We start from the raw sequence: 18,566 nt of genomic DNA on the forward strand, positions 1-18,566 counted from the left end.
GTTGCATAGGAATAATACTTTTGTGACTGCATTATACAGTTTAGTGCTGTATTAGATGTGTGTGTATGATTACATCTTAAATGTTTGCTAAATAATTACTGTACTCAGCATGTTGAAGTTTGTGTATTTGTCTTTGCAGCTTTCACACACACGTTGTTTTTGTTACTGCAACCCGTGTGTAGCGTGATTCATATTCATTATTTGAACACTGTAACAAGTTGGTTTGTGTTGATCACTGCATCTCCATCTCTGTGTTGTCTCTGTCTATCATTATTGCCAAACTTGCATGGAGTGATTTATTGTTTGCTGTTGTAACAGATAAGTTTAGTGTAGATGTTTCAAAAGATGAGTCTAGTATCATGAACTATAGGAAAGTTTTACCTAGATACATGTATATAATTTTAGGAATTTAGAGGAACCCATTTTTTATAATGGAAATTTCTTATTTATTACTGTAGTACAGTACTATGAAATTTCAGTCAGGTTTAAAGTAAGGCTAATTTTATCAGTGAAAAGGGCATATTTTGAAGCTACCTTAATCTCTCATTAAAGTTACTGTATATATAGTTGATCAAGATGCTAATTTTTTTTTTATCAATGGCTGCTTTACTTAAAAGGTATTTCTGGTTTACATATTTTGTCCATATGTTAATATACTAGATCAATTTACACTTGCCTAATTTTCTTCCAACTGATTTCAGTATTGTTGTTTATTTTGATTTTCTTGTTCTGTTTGACTTGCTCAGACAAAGAACATTTCAGCCTCAAACCTTTTAGCTTGATTTGATTGTTACCTCTGGGTGTAGAATGTCCTGGCCAAAATGCTCAGTATTAAAACACCCAGCTTCGTTCATCAAGTAGTTGCCATGAAAACATTCAAAAGGAAGTGGATAAGAGTACAACTTTCTTCACTGAGAACAGGAATTCCGAAAAGGGGGATTCGATATAACCTTCCAATGTAAAAGATATTTTTTTCAAATATCCATTGGAATTAATGAATATAAAGGGAGAGACATACATCATGGTCGTAACATGGCATCATCAATAATTATATGGATTGGTTGGTATAGTCCGAGATCCCCTTCTACACTCAATATGAAAGTCAAGGGTTGGGATGTGGACAGAATTTTCTGAAGGCATGATACACTTTTAAAGAGTAGCCTCCTTGTTAATGTTTTTTATCAGCCAAACTCCTTGGAGGACTTACAACAGCAAGTTACCTTTGGTTACAAATATCCTGGCTGAACAAGACAACCAGATCATTAGCACAATTGAAATAACTTATGTAAACTAAAATGGATTAAAGCTGGAATTCAACTTGATAGTTAATGCAAAAGGTGTTGGACATTGCAAAACTACTAAATGGGGGTTGTGAGAGCAACATAACTCTGTTATGAAGCTGAGCCATCTGAAGAACAACCTGCATTAAGCAGGTGAAATGGCTTGACTGAGACCAGGCACAGTACTGGAAATCAAGCATGGTCAATGACAGACAAGGAAAGATTTATTTGTGCAAGCAACTGAAACACCATGACATGTTTAACTCAACCCTTCCAGACCCTTTATGTAATCAGGGTAGTGAAGGACAGTTGTTTAATTAGTGCCAGCTGTCAGTGCCGAGGGGTAGCCAAGGTTGCTGTTCATAAAATTTATGGATAAAAACAAAACAAAAAAACAAGTACAGTACAATATCCTTGGTCTGACACCAAGTAATAATTGCATAAAAAATCTTAATTTTTCCAATTTGAGCTTATCCATACTTCTGCACAACTTCTTACCCATTACAACAGCCACGTCCATCATATAGAATACTACTCTCAAGCTTGGGCTGGTGCTCCAAGGTACCACATATCATTATTAGAGAAATGGAAGGCGGATTCTTAAATCTCGTTTTTATAACCAGTGGTGTGCAAATGGTCTAGTAGTATATTATGGCAGTACTATAGCCTGGTTACTCACCTTATTCTGTTTGAGTGTAGCAACTAGACTACCAAAAAAAGGTATGTACAGTGGTCCCTCGGTTAACGAACACAATTCGTTCCAGAAGGTCGTGCGTTAACCGAAAATTTCGTTAAACGAAACCATTGTTTCAATGGGATTTTGGGTAATTGGTTCCAGCTCACCGAAAATTACATACAAACTAAAAATAAATGCAGTAAAGTACACTTACTTTGAGGTGTGCATGTAGAAGGCTCCTGGTTGATGATGATGATGATTGGAATTAGAAGTGGGGGTGGAGGAGAAGGGAGAAGAGAAGGAAGTGGGGGTGGAAGAGAAATCACCCCATGCTTCATGCTGCCATTTCACCCATAAATTTTTATGTTCACTAGGTGTAATTCAAGATTATTTTCTTTAAATCAACACTGCACTGCTCTATATATTGTCAATATGTAAAATAAATTTCAGAATGACCAATAATTGTACTGTAAAAATGTAAAAATAGTTTATGTTCAAGAGTCTCAAGCAAGATGTTACCTCCACTGAGCAGAGACACAAACTGACGCCTGCTGGGCGAGTCAAGTGGCTATTGGGCGCGCTAAAAACTAGTTTCCTGTACTTCAATTATGTTCAATAATTGTTAAAATGACTAAAAGTTTTAATATAAAACTTTTAAAATTATTGAATAGTACAACCTTCTTGATATTTACTCAAATGGAAACGAATTTAAGCCCTAGAACCGATTACTGTATTGGCAGACTAATATTCCAGCTGGTGAGCAAGCGAAAACATGTTGAGAAGAATTCGTAAGGAATTCGTTAACCGAATTGAAGATTCTTAACCGAGGGATCACTGTACAGTAGTTACCTTTGTGTCTCATAGCAGGACTCATCATTTAAATAAGAATCCGGTTTTTGGAGGAAATGAGTTTTCAATTGAGACATAAAGACTGTGATGGCTTATCACCATATCTCACAGTTTCCAAGGTCTGTTTTATGTTAGGATTATAAATGCAAGGTGTTTTGTGTTAATATTTTCATGTTCTTGGTAAATAATTATTGTCTGACCACCATTAAGTTAAACCTGAGAATAATTTCATCCATTTAATAATTCAGCTTTTGTGATTTGTTTTGTCTCTGTCTAAATGTTTCTGTGTATATTTGCATGATTTCTTTTTATCAAGATAGATAAAAGTTTAACATTGCTGGAAAAATTAATGTACAATACTGAAAAATGGTACTGAAATTAAAATACTGTACTGTATTGATAATAGAAAAATATGTGCTGTACTGTGTGAAAGTAACAAAAATTGATGTGGGGAAAGGAAAAAAAAGGAGGCCCATGAATGAAGGGAAAACGAAGGAGATGGAAGGATGGGGTGCGGGCAAGAATCAGAATCTACAGGTATTCCCGTCCTCTCAAATAGATACTACTCTAGGTAGAAGAACAAAGATGACCATGTTTAAAACTTATGGACACAACCAAAGGGGGACCCATTAATTTAGACAAATGCATCAATCATGGAAGAGGTTTCCATTACTTAGAAGGATTGGTATAGTGTATATAAAAGACCCTGGCCATAGTAATTGAAGTGAGCCCACATAAATATGAAAAAATCTTACACATTTCTTCCTTTTTAGTTCAGGAAGAAGTTGGGAAGGAAACTTTGGTGGAGGATTAAAACTTCTGTATAGTTAATGCCTGTATTACAGGGACATGTACAACCAACAAGGATTGTATTGATCTTTTCTTCTTTAGAAATCTCGTAAAGAAATTTGCCACACTGTATATGAAGCTTGCCCATACCATCATGGCCACCCATATTTCTGGACTACTTCGATTAAGTATTAGAATTCTTTATATTTTTATTATTGATACCTGTGTTGGAAGGATCAATTTTGTATACCTTGTGTTTCTTTTAAGAGTGTTTATTTTGTGTATCATTTTGTCTATTGTTTGAGTGTAAGTACAGTATTGTGTGTTTACAACTGTGTTTATTTCATGTTTATGTTGTGATGAAGTAAAAATACCAACACAAGTCATCTTTGAAAATATTGAATGATAAAAGACATAAAATGTTTTAAAATAGAAGATTAGGATATTAAGTCAATTTATGTGTAATGAAGGGAAAATATTTATATTGGAAATGAAGAAAAGAGCAAGAAGTGATGAATACTGAGAAAAAAAGATGAAGAAAATGTGAATACCAAAAAAGTGAAGACATAGATTGTGTCGATGTGGAAAATATTTAAATTCTATCAAATAAAAAGCTAGGAATGGTGTACGTATATGAAGTCAGATCAAATACAAAATTACAAAACAAAAGAAAGTGAAAAATTAAGTCTGTTGAAAAAGTAAGTGAATACAGTACAGGTATACCCAATATTCATAAGTTGAAATACAGTACCTGTACTGTATAAGGGGAAACTATTGGAGTAACTTGCCATGTTCTAACTGGACATAATTAAAAAAAATGTAAATGATCAGTGCTTTCAGTTTAACCACTTTGGAAAATATGAGATTAATCATGAGTCACGAGAGAATGACAAGCTATATGTTGTTAAAGTTTATATTGAGAAGATGAATACATTTCTATGGAAGAAAATTTAATAATACAGTGTATCAGTTTTATTTAAATTAAAAAAAGGAATTTGATGTTCCTTACACTTGAAAATGTATCGGTTGTTAAGTTACGAAGTTCTTTACTCAAAATATATGAGTTCTTCAGTTATGTTCACTGCTGTAGTAGATGATGGATAGAATAATTCAGAATGGTGCAAAGTGCTGAAGACAAGAGGACAGGCCAGAGAGACGCAAGAGACTATGGCGTGGTAAGATGTTCATAAATAATACAAACTGAGAATCAACGAGTTTATGTTTCCAGTTGAATCCAAATTAGTGTGATATAGTGAGGCTGACAGGGATGATATACAGTACACTAGTAAGGCTGGTGGGGGTGATAAAGTAATGCTGACAGGGATGACAGTAAGGCTGACAGGGGTGATAAAATAATGCTGGCAGGAGTGATTAAGTAATGCTGACAGGAGTGATAAAGTAATGCTGACAGGAGTGATAAAGTAATGCTGACAGGGATGACATAGTAAGGCTGACAGGGGTGATAAAGTAATGCTGACAGGAGTGATAAAGTAATGCTGACAGGAGTGATAAAGTAATGCTGACAGGAGTGGTTTCTCTGTAATGATGCAAAACTGTTGCAGCCTATAATTTTCAGCTCATTCCCTGGAAACATGAACTTATTGGTTATCATCCAGATGCATGATAATACTGAATGCTAATTTTTTTTGTAAAGTTACCATTTAAATACCAATATGTAGTATATTATGTATATGTGAGCAATTATTTTTTACTAGCTAGATCATATCTAACAAAGTATTATGCTTCTTTTATTTATTTAGTTATTACTGAGGCTTAAACCCGCATGCCTTCCTGTATAGTAAATCAGCTTGCCACATACACTAGTTGATGTTGTGTAATATATGTAAAACTTGTACATACTGTAGTTTTAGATAACTGTGAAGGCATTTCATTTTCTCTGTTTCTTGTGGACCAGTGAGCAAAGTATTTTTACTGCACTGGAAGGAGTAATTCTTCTTACATTTATAAAGGTAATAACAATTTACAAAATGCATTATACTGTACATGTAATGTGAAATTATATTTTCTTTTACTCTGGAATATTATCATGGTTTAACAATCACTTAATAGTATATGACAGGTGATGCTCAAGTTTATAACAAGACAACAGTCATTTGAATTACGCTTGGAACTTTTAAAATTATATTACAATACTTTTCAAGGCTACAATAATCCATGAAGTCAACAGTACTATAGTATTCAAAAGTTCAAGGACACATTATGTTGGTAAGAATTAGTTCAATCTTTCTTTTATGAATGAAATAATATAATAACTTTACCCTTGTACAGTAAAACAGTACTGTACTGTATATCAAAACAGAATTAAGATATGTAGTAATATACAGTTTATGATTTGCATGTTGACACTGTGTACTGTAGTTTAATTTTCATACTATTTATGCCCCTACGTAATCGAAGACTGAATTTCAGTCCTCATAATACTTCTTTGTCTATCTATATATCTTCAATATTTTCTTCTTGTTTCTCAAGAACTTGTCACATGCCTTTACAGGTACAGTAATTTTATTTATAGTTACATACAATATTTATGAACTAAGGGAAGTACACATGACATTCTACTCAAAATTGGTAATATAAATGACATATTGACCTACCGTATATTTTAAGCTAGTTTGCAGAGTTCACAATGGATAAGAAAGATGGGAACATTGACCAGTTGTGTAATGATGAGGTCTATGTATGTATGTATGTCCTACATTTAAAGTGGGCTTTTCGTTGTAAGTGGATGGAAAGATATGAGAGGGCAAGGAATTCTATAATCACCAAGAACAAGGAATAAAAGAGGTGAACTTGTAAGGAGCTGGGGTGGCATGATAATGATGTCTGTTTGACTGAGAGTGATAGGCTGGATGGACTGGATTTTATTGGTGTACTGACCATGGAAATAGCAGTAGAAAAGGAAAGGTGATGGCATTTATCATCTGACTTGGACAGAAGATATGAAAGAAGTGAGGGTCAGGTTGATGATGAGATGAATAGCTTTAAATTATATTTTGTCTTAACAGTGACAAGCAGGAGTGTGGAGCACCATACTGTATTTGAGAACATTGACCCAAGTAAAGGCATTCATGGCCATTGTAAATGGTAAGTAGTTGAACAAAGACAGATTATGGATAAGACCAGACTCTGTGGATAAATCATTTGCAATGTTGGGGATGGGTGGTCCCTAACTCGCATGGAAACAGGAACAACATCTGGCACATCATTTACATTAAGGATAGAGTTGGGACAAAGAGTTCTGCACCAAGTTTTTGAAATGATGTCAGCAGATTTAATTGAATCAAGATGGAATGGAAGTGAAATTTCCCTAAAAGTAAAAGTAACACATTCGACTAAGTCATTACCTGGTACACAAGGAGTGCCCAGCACTGCACTGTACTACCATAACTTTCTACAGCTATAAAATCAGGTATCCATTCAGAGCTGAGTATACTGAGGGCATCCTTGGGCATAAACTAACAAACCTTTAGATAGAAGGGGACAAAACTATAGTCACTCAGGTGGTAATGAATTTGTATTAGGTCAGTAACAAGCTGGATGAGATATGCATGTGTTTGAGAAGAGTGAGTGAGTCAAGGTATATTGTGTACATTGATTGATGCTGTATCATGAAGGATGATAATTTCAGAGTGGTTGGAGGAAAGAATAATTTCAGCTTTAGAAATTGAGAATACAGTACAAAGAGTGTGGGATTAGCATGAGTGAAGAATGTTAGATACAACATTTAAAGGTAGGTTCTCAGGGTCAGACATAGTGCATGAAAGTACTGTTAATTGATTTTTACAGTATTTAATATTGTACTATTAAAAAATATTATGTATTTGAAAAGACCAATCATCTCAAATTATTTTCACTTACATATGTAATTTTTGCTTGTAGTGATTAAAATTTTTGCATGTATATTTTTCCTTCGTAAGAGGGCATGTTTAATGCATAACTACAAACGTGCATTTATGAATTTTTATATTTCTTGGATATGCCGTTTCACAGATTCTTTCTTCTCTGTAATTTCCAGATGTAGATGTAAATTTTGCATGTATATTCCGGGTACTGTCACTCTGGTCACATCAGGCATACATCCGTGTTCTAGATTTTGTGAAAATAGCAGTACAGTACTGTATTGTGTAGTAATCTAGTGGTTCACTTAACTGTACAATACATGAAATATATGAGTAGGAATTGGGGTATACATTTTACTTCAGCCTTTGAGTATTAAAGTACTTATAGTGTATGTTTTTTTTCTTGTTCTTGCATGTGTACCTTCATGTGGTAGCACCAACGAAGTCCTGTTGAGGGATGTACCACACTACGGTAGCTGCCGTATAAAGAAAGTTTTGACTTGTACTGCTTTTTGTGTTTAGTCTGTTTCAAAAAGTTTTAGCTTGACTCAGTTTTCTTTTTGGGATTAGTTTATTGATGATAACAAATAAAAACTATATAAAAGGGAAAGTGGGCATCACCCTGACCGCAGCACAAGAAACATATGAGTATTCTGTATCAGCATGCTTAACTGTTGAAGAACTACTAGTGCAATAGTGTCTTCTCTTTATAATATAATTATCTCATTGTTTTTATGAGCTTATTCAGTAATTAAGTTTTACATATACTGTATATCTGTTATGTATTTTGGCACTTATGGCTGTAGAATAAAACCTATGCTCTAAAGTGTGTAAACGTCTTGGTCATTAAACTGACTTAAAGAGAAAAATAAAAAAGTGCCTAAGATGTATTATGTCTGTAGGCTGGTTACCTTTACTGCCACTAGTGTTCATCATGTGGAAATACTGTTGATCCTTCACTGCCTTCCAGTTCACATTCTGAGGGGAGGAGTTACAGTACTGTACTGCATATTATTACAGTACAGGTACAGTATATGGAAATCTTGTTTTTACCCACATAAAGGGGGGGGGGAAGGTTGTTATTACTTGACAGTATAGCCTTGAAATATGATTTAATTAAATTTTCCAGAATATGCATGAACCGCCACAAAGATAGTACCGGAATATATTCTTAATTGTATGAATCGATGTGCTGTACAGTACTGTATATCTAAAATTTGGATATACAGTATCTACTGTATTGTTATTATTTTTTCTGTTGAATTTATATATTATTGTGCAGAGTAAGATGTCTCAAACAGCTTCTGTTTGTTCAGTCTGTCACTACAGCATTACAGACTATAAATTCTTCCCAGGACAGTTCCAGTTCAGTAGTAGCCTTATATAATTAGTTGTTCTCAGACCACTAAAACATGAACACCATTGTACAATACAGTACCTGTATAATATTAGCATAATGTGAAATGTAAGCGTGTAGGAAATGAATTAAAGGAAGTTCAATGTCTTTTACTGTACTGTATGTGCAAAGCAGTTAATAGATTATACAGAGACCTCAGAGAACTACAGTATCTTCTACTGCCATAGTTATCAACTTGTAAGTGTCTTCTTGTCCTCAGGAGAGTTTGATGAAGCCCGTGATGACATGGAAGGGATTGAGGTGGAGTATCATGAACTGGAGATAACTTCAGATGAATTGAGCTTGAATGAGGATGGTGAGGATGAATACTAGTCCACACAGAGAAAACTCGGTCTCAAGAAGAGTCCTCCAAACAGAAGACTGAACATCAAGATCTCTTCAACCACAACACTCAGAAACAAAGAAAATTATCATCAAGGTTAATCCTAAACTAATAGAGATTAAATTTTTGTCACAACATTTTTATATAGATTGTACTAATGTTATTAAATTGAAGATGGACTTACCTAGATAGAGTAGAATTGGTGTCTTTTTGTTCATAAACTGGAATAAAATATATATTAAATAGGATGCAAGACAAAGGTTCTAAGAAATAGAAAATATAGTAGAACGTTTATTTAACGAGAGATACATTCCAATCGAATCCGCACTAAATCGAAGTGTTGTTTCAATGAAATAATTTAGTTTGGTACTTGAGAGAAACACAAAATACTAAAAATAATTTTATTAACTAAAAAATATGAGAAAAATATGCGTAATGATGTATATGCAGCAAGCACTCCCTGCAGTCAAGTTGAGAGCTGGACTGTACTGTCTGCTGCCTCACATCACTGGCCCTGCCCCGACTGAGAGTCTACCCAGATACACCTCAGCCCATCTCTTAGAATAAACAAAACATAGTATTTTGTAGTATTATGCTAAAATAAACTCATAAATCAACACAGCTAGAATTACGGGATGCGAAATGGTCTGTTTACTAGTGATCAGCTGATGTGAGAGGGTGGTAGCATGCCCAGAGAGGCGTCTGGCGGGAAACAGGTGCGAAACTTAAAATAGTGTGTATTTCCATATGACGCTCCAGATTTGACTCACGTAAAAAAGGAAAGATTCGCTTTAAACTGATACGTTGTCCTTAATTGTGATTGTCACTTTAAATCAATAATTTTAAATCGATTCTCGTTAAATCGACGTTCTACTGCACATGAGAACTATTTAATATGGTTTAAGGCTATGAAAACATAAAAGAAACGAATTACTAGTTTTAATTTACGGAGACACCAAAATAACGTAAGAGAATATTAATAGAATAGTCAATACATGAATGCTCTACTGTACCAGTAAGATATAACTTGTAGCTTGTAGGCTTGGCTTTGTTGGTGATTGCCAGCACTGTACTGTGATACTATATACTGTAAACGCTTGTGCTTCAGGTAGAAAAGTTCATCATTAGCGACTTGTAACATATATTATTTTATGAAGCATGAAGTACACAATTAATCATATGTGATGTATCATGTAATGCAATATGTGATATATGTACAGTATCATAATACATAAACTATGATATACAGTATGTATCATGATACCTACCATAATCTGTAATATATGTATCATGTTTTTTTTTGTTTTTTTGTTTTTTACGGGATTAGCCCACCCAGGCACAGGTCAATGATCCACATCGGGGCCTGGGTGGCGAAAATGTAATAATAATAATAATAATAATAATAATAATAATAATAATAATAATAATAATAATAATAATAATAATAATAATAATAAAGAACCAAAAAGAAATACAAAAATGAAAAAAGATCAAAAGTGAGAAACAATATACTGTATGTGTTGTCAATAGTAAGAGAAACAATTGAGACCCTGCAATTGTGTGTAAATGAGGCAGAAAGTCAGATCAGCAACCTGGGACCTGGTCACAAATTTTGTGATGCCCTGTGGCAGCAGGGTCCACCGTAGACAACACATTATGCTTCCAATATCTTCCCAGGCGGTATTACCTCCCTGTTTGGTAGCTGCCTACTACCTACTGATAAATTATATGTAATTCAGTATATGTACCATGTACTGTAATACATTATATGTGATATACTGTATATATCTTGTGATACATTATATGTGGTGTATGAAAAATTTGGTTCATTGCTGCATGTATAATGATTCAGCAATACATTACGGTATGTCTGATGTATGAGTTACATAATATATACAGTATAATATACAGGGTATGTGATATACGAATTAGGTGATAGAGCAATGAAACGGTACATTGGATAAGAAAGCAATTTTTATCACTTATATTGATTCTGCTTTAATGATTATAGCAAATTTTTGAGCCACAGAAAAGCATGAATGTAGCTACTGCACAGGGTATCTAATTCTAGGTAATTAAAATGGTGTCCACTTCATATATTGTGGTAGCATTACCAATAGACAACTCGTGTCTTTGACCATCTCTGATAGAGGGTGTACATTGATTTATTATTTATTTAATGTGTTTCACTTTATTGGATGAGTATTGCTGAATTTTTTTAGAGAAGTGGTAAGACTTCCATAGTGTTATGTGTTTATTAAACAAGTGCTGTACTGTATTGTATATGGATTGTGTTGAGTATATTATGTATAGCAGTTACTCTCAGGGAAAGTGACTAAAGGCTCTAGAGAAGTGATGGAAATGATAAGCAAATATGAGGTTGTGTGAGAGCAAGGTGATTTCTTGTTTGTCTCTTCTCTCATAATGTTACTCTATACCGTATATGGTATGTTAAAATTTTTGATGATTAAAGTCTATTGGTAGTATGTTTCCATCATGGGTTATCTTGGTTTTTCAATCGATCATGTTAATTCTCCCAAACCATCTTAAGGAACAGTAGTTAGTGTGGCAGTGCAGCTGAAACACATTAACGTCTGTATTATTAAACAACATCTTCCCTTGAAGAGGGTTGCTGTGTTTCAACCCGAGTTTTAAACTAAATGAGTCCTGAGAGACACCGCAGTACTGTACTTAACAGGGTGGTAAAATTAACTACCGAGTAATTCCAATAAAATTAATTTATAATACTGTATTGGAATTAGTTAATTTTACTGCCACACCAACCCATTAAGTACTGTACTGCGGTGTCCCTCAGGACTCATTTAGTTTAAAACTCGGGTTGAAACACGGCAACCCTCTTCATGGGAAGATGTTGTTTAATAATATGGGAGTGAGAGTATTCAGGTTTGCCTTGATAATCCATGCAGTTTTGTTCTGTTAATATAAGCTGAAGTTTTTACATAATCTTATTATTTAAGAGCTTTATTGATGATGGGTTACAACTATTTTCATTTATACCAAATACTGTACCCTTGGTGTTTAAGGAAGAGAATACAGTAATGTTAGATACAATATTGAAAACTTACAGTATGCACAACATTTAAGCCATGATTTTCTCCACCATTAATATCTACCGTATAAGATGACAAGGATAGTTCCCATTCTTTTCAGACAAAGAAGTAATAAAAACCAAAGTTCTTATTGATTATAAGAAAGTTGGAGCATTTAAGTACAAAAATCTTTTTTCTTTCTATTCTCTGACTCATAAACCATCCAAAAGTAATCAATCTTCAACAGTTCCGGTAAATCATAAAATCATCATAATGTCAATTAGTTTTGTCCTTGCAATGAAGTAATCAGCAGCCACATTTGAGCCCCAGATTTATTTTTCATTGTTTCCAGGTGAGTTTGCAGAGGCACGGGATGACTTAGCTGCCCTGGAGATGGACTATATGGAGGTAGAGGAGAACCCAGGCACTGATGTGGAAGATGATGATGATGATGGATATGACAATTAACTTGGAAAAAGTTGGATATTTGCAAATATAAGCTTCAGACAGGTCTACACAGGGGCCACTACTGCTAGCTCTCATACACAGGGGAGTTTACTGCTAATTTTCTATTATTTTTTGCATAAAATGTACAAGTAACAACTATACAGTAATGGGACTGCATCAACATTCCATTCCGACTTGTTAAGAGTGAGAAAGCCATAGATGCTAGTTTCTTAGCGTCTGAGGAGCTTTGGTTGGTGAGGAGCACTAATAGAAAAGCTCAAGTCCATCACACTAAATAAAGGGAAAACTGATGACAGTTGTATATCTGGTTCCCTTTCAGAGGATGTGGTACAGTATCAACTTCCAATAATTATTTACTTTACCATTACAATACTGTACCATAGTATGTATAGTGATCCAGCTGCCTTTTATCAACAAAGGCGGAGGATTTTAGGTACAGTACGGGATCCATCCCCTCTTGTTGAATTGTATGTGAGTTTGTTAATACTGTACTATACTTCTGTGAATGTCTCTATTTAATTTTCATTATCAGATAATACGTTAATGCAGCTAATAAAGTTATCTGTTTTATCTATCAGAGTGGTCTGTTAGCAGTACAGACTAATTGATGTAAAGAGAGATTTAGAATATGATAAACTGCACAACAATTGGCGTACAGGTGCTCCTCTACTTTAGAACATTCAACTTACAAACTTTCAGAGATACAAACATCATCACTGAGGGGGGGTTACCTGCCAGAACAGGTGTTTAATGTGGATGAGACTGGATTATTTTGAAGAAAATTCCAGACATAACAAACATTACCTAAAAGGAGAAGTGTGAGCCAGGTTTTAAGGCTGTATTGAAGGGTAAAGCTGTACTAAATATCCATAATCTTTCCATTTTTTTACAATATGTTTAGTATCTACAAGAATTGGACTTACAAACAAGCCTCAGGAACGTAACTCGTTCATAAGTAGAGGAGCATCTGTACTGTATAGACAGTACCATATTGTAGTTCCTCGGTGATCATATACAGTACTAGGACTTGTAAAGTCCTTTTTATTTTTAGAAAACATAGCACTGATGTTAGATTTAATGTTATTTTATTGTTATTTATGTTTTTTCATAAGATTATATAGCTACATTGCCATTTTTTACAGATGTTGAAGCAAGTCATGAAAAGAAAAGAAAATTAAATCCAAGAATGTCGTTAAATATTGACAATAATATGTACAGTACTGCCGTAATGTTTTTCAGAATAATTTTAGCCTCCTGAGTAACATTTTTGGAATTTATCTATTATGTTATGCTTTTGATGTAAAATATGTAATGCTTAATTTTAAGTGATTTTGGGGTTTATAGAAACCAACCACAGAGTTATGGGTAAGTGATTGGCTGTCTCGGATTGTTTGTGGCTCACTCTTGTGTAGAAGATTACCAGGAAAGCAAATGGTGCCTTTGAAATTGTTTCCTTCATGAACATTTCTGTTGCTCCACCTTCACATCTTAGCTTCTCTTAACACTCATGCAATGCTGCCTTAAAATTCCTGTTATTACTCATTGCTCTACTGTATTTTATAGTCTTTGTTGTTCTTTTTTAAATTCTTCATTTTTGCACATTTGTAAGGTGGTTTGTTTAGTTGAAGCAGAAAGTTACAAGTTTCACATACCTGTATGTAACACATCTACTTGCAAAAATCTTTGGAATGAATCCTATTATTGAATTTAGGGCATAAAGGATCACAACTATCAGGACATTTTAGAAAGATTTCAGAAGATAACCTATAAGAATATGTAGATGGCACTAATCTCACAGGTTCTGACAAAGAAACATCACCAGTGTAGGTATTTATCAATATTCATTACACCATTTCATGTTTATCACGAATTTAGTCATACGGTATTTCCGTTCTAATTTTTGACTGCTGGGAGGTGGTTAATTAGTTGTTTCAAATTCTTAAAATAAATTCTAACAATCCTTAATACAAAAGATACTCCCGCAATCTCATGATCTGTATAGTCATATAACTATGTACAGTACAAGTTTGCTCCCTCCCAAAATGAAGCAGTATCAACCCCAAGTGAGATAAAACAGCACACCTGCACCAGATAACAGTCAGGGTAAGTAAAGTTTGGAGACTCATTCCTGTGATTCAGTTTCACCACGGACCGAACTTTTGTCCGCTACTGTACATACAGTACGGTACAGTACTATAACTACTATGATGTACTTCCCCTCTTCACTGTCTGTGATATAATCCGTCCATTTTTACTCAATAATAAATAATATAGACATCAATAACCAATAATTTTTTATGTAATTTAAGGATCTAATTTTAAAGCTAATTATGATACTCTTAACAAACAATGAGACCAGAGAAAAATATCTGAACTTACCAACAGTTTTCTCACTATAATAAGATTAATTCTCATTGGCAATCCTCTAACATTACTTGCAACATAACTTTGGTCTTCCCATCTTCTGTTTGCTCATCTTACCTGAATTTATTTCATTAACAGTTGCACAGTCTCGGCTCATATTCCAAATATCGTAGATCAATCTTTATTTAAGTTGATCAGTAGATCAATATACCTGTACTGTAATATACCTACTAATTAAGTCATCAGTTCTCTTCAAAAGTTCAATTATTTTTTAACTTCAAGTTTGGTCATGAACTGAGAAGAATAGCTATTGAACTCTCTGTCCCTTTTTCACCAGTTCAAACTCCATTCATAATTTTCTCTTCCGGTGCACAACTGTAAGGGGACCACTATATAGATACAGGGTATGGAGTCCACCCAAGTGTTTGTGTCCACCCTGAATAGTTTCTGGACAACTACAAGTGTAATTACTGTATTTTTTAATCAGTTTCTTATGGAAGCATCTTTTGGATCCACGACCATGACTGAATTTGAATTTAGGAGCCATATGTCACAATTTTAGTTGGCTGATGTCCAAAGTGACTGAAAGAAATTAAGTCTGATATTTCCCCAAAAATGAAAACTCTTCAGACACTGCCATTCTTTGCTCTTCATTATTTTTCACAGCATTGCATTTTCTACTTTTCCAAATACTTTGAGTGTACAGTAATAAGTTTCTAACACGTCTTACAATGCCAAAAGCAAATTTTTAGGTTGCAATTTTATGGATGTGAGTCCCACCACAGATCCATCCCAGTTATTTGGCCCGCCACAGCCTGCTTGAGAAAGTAGATAGTCAGAGTGAAAGTGCACAGTAATACAATCAAAAGATACAACAGTAGGAGGATCCAAAGGAATATGGCTTGAAACAAATTTTTTTTTATCACTTTAAAGGTAATAAGTGGTGAATATAGAGGACATATTCATCCCCCAAAATGTGATCATCCCAAGAACCATATACTGTACAGTATATGTTTTTAATTGTAAGAGGATGTACAGTACATCTACTTACTCTCCTGGAAGTAAATGAAGGCTCTTTTTAATATAGTACTTTACTTTATTTGAAGCAGTATCATATCATATTGACAAATTAAAGTACTATACCCACAAATCAACTTCTTAAACAAGAACTTTAAATTATTTCTTGTATCTAGATAATAAAAAATCATGACAGCATTGCACACCATTATATCACTGCCCCTGTTCCATCTTCTGCAAAGGCTTGTCCAGTCCACACTTAAACCAAATTATATGGGTTTCTTCAACATAAATTTAGGGAATATTATTATACTTTGGTCATCTGTAAGCAACTCTGCCGTGGAGTGGATTGACAAGCCAACTTAAGCTAATTCACAAATGTATCGGAGATAATATTTTTAATCAATAGGAAACTATTCATTATACTGAAAGCAAAATTAATGATCAAATTATATGTTAAATAAAAAACAAATAAAACATGAACTTGCACGGTGTTTTGATAAAAACTTATAGAGTGTTTATATAAAACTGAGTTTGTGATTAGTATAACAAAAGAAGCCCTCAATAAATATTTTTTTGCATGTGCACACACAGCAAGGAAAAGGTAAGTGCTGTATCTATGGTATATCGCTTGAAAGATCATGATGATGTATTAAGACCAACCCCCTATTTACGAGAAAAAAAAATTCTCACAAATGACGGTCATCGTCTGGCCAACACAGAATATGGAACGCATCTCTCGGTACACTTGTCAGCTGTGGTCTACCTGTGCACCGCTACCCAGTGCACTACAATCTCAAGCTTTGTTCCATGGTGATTTCACATGGCTGTGACCGTGTAGCTCATTGATTACTGTATTGGTCAGTATCAGTGTGTGTGTGGTTTTTTTTTTTTACCACAGCGAGAGAACATCATTAACGTTCACACTGTACTCTTTTTTTTGGTGATTAAGTGATTTTTGCTACATTTTTTGTGTTTAAAGTGCTTTGCCCATGTTGTGAACATGATGTGAGCAGTGTCGGCCGCTAACGTTGTTTTACGCTATCATCGTTCGCTCTGTTTTTGTGACTGTGAAGTGAACAGTGTAACTTTGAAAATGGCTGGGCATCTGACGGTGACCAAGCTTGTTCTTAACAATGTGGTGAGTGTTGTTTAATTATGTTTTATGTATACTGTATTATTATTATAGGAATTTTATTTTCCGTGATACATGTAGGTGTCGGACTAGCTGAGAACATTCCATTGAAACCTATTTTACTGTACAGTATATAGATCCTGATTTACGATATTTCGACCTGCTATGGGTTTTACATGAATGTAACCCCATCGTAAATAAGGGGATACCTGTATAAGACGCAGTAGGATGCAAGGACCACTCTAACTTCAACTGTTACACCAAAGAAGGTTTCTCTTATGAGGCACAGAAGGATCATGGTGAAAGTGGCTGTTGACACTGGTGGATCAAGGGTTTTTATGTGGTGAGTCAGTGGGGTTGGAGCAGTTCTCAGCCCATCCTAAAAAAAATTACACCCAACAAACTAACAATGTGGGTTATATAATAGTTCTGTGAGTAGTTATTGTTCAAGAGAATAAGTACCTGTAGTCACTATATGAGTCTTACGTAATCCTCTAGATATTTACTGTAGCACAGTATAACCAAAAATTTTGTTATTAGTGGGGGCTGAAATCCACTTCCACCCCCTCCCTAGTTAGTGGTGGTGGAGGGACAGGAAGATTATGTTATTGGTGGTGAAGGGACAAGGAGAACATGTTAGTGGTGGGGGGGACAGGGAGAACATGATGGTGATGGGGGAACAGGGAGAACATGGTGGTGGAGGAACGGAGAATATGGTGGTGGTGGAGGAACAGGGAGAACATGGTGGTGGAGGGGCAGGAAGAACATGTTAGTGGTGGGGGGACAGGGAGAACATGGTGGTGGTTGAACAGGGAGAACATGGTGGTGGTGGAGAGGCAGGGAGAACATAGTGGTGTGATGGAGGGAGAACATGGTGGTTTGTGGAGGAACAGGGAAAACATGGTGGAGGGGCAGGGAGAACATGTTGGTGGTGGCGGAGGGAAGGAAGAACATTGTAGAGGAACAGGAGAAATATTGGTGGTGGTGGAGGGACAGGGAGAACATGTTGGTGGGGGGGGCAGGAGAACATGGTGGTGGTGGAGGGACAGGGAGAACATGTTGGTGGTGGTGGAGGGAGGGAAGGTGTAGAGGAACAGGGAGAACATGGTGGTGGTGGTGGACAGGGAACAGGAGAACATGTTGGTGGGGGGGCAGGGAGAAATGTGGTGGTGGAGGGCAGAGGGGGGGGCAGGAGAACTGGTGGAGGGGCATGATGGTGGGGAGGGGCAGGGAGAACATGATGGTGGTGGAGGGTGGGAGAACTTGATGGTGGAGGGCAGGGAGATGGTGGTGGGGGACAGGGAGGTGGTGGTGGTGGAGGGACAGGGAGAACATGGTG

General features: G+C 35.3%; 1 protein-coding gene across 5 annotated transcripts in view; it reads left to right on the top strand.

Annotated features, from left to right (window-relative positions):
• Positions 1 to 13,002, top strand: part of LOC121860756 (tubulin alpha-1C chain-like) — a 49,888-nt gene extending 36,886 nt beyond the window's left edge. For 2 of the 5 annotated variants that reach the window (XM_042358102.1, XM_042358103.1), the window contains one exon: positions 12,596 to 13,002. In XM_042358102.1, the coding sequence (XP_042214036.1) occupies positions 12,596 to 12,711 (116 nt within the window). In that variant the 3' untranslated portion in view covers positions 12,712 to 13,002. Of the gene's footprint in view, positions 1 to 9,070; positions 9,290 to 12,595 lie in introns of those variants that run through there. The other 3 variants (XR_006087924.1, XR_006087926.1, XR_006087927.1) reach the window with 3 other exon arrangements.
• Positions 13,003 to 18,566: the final 5,564 nt, after the last annotated feature.

Source organism: Homarus americanus, unplaced genomic scaffold (genome assembly GCF_018991925.1).
Source record: "Homarus americanus isolate GMGI-L3 unplaced genomic scaffold, GMGI_Hamer_2.0 scaffold23617, whole genome shotgun sequence".
Taxonomy (NCBI): domain Eukaryota; kingdom Metazoa; phylum Arthropoda; class Malacostraca; order Decapoda; family Nephropidae; genus Homarus; species Homarus americanus.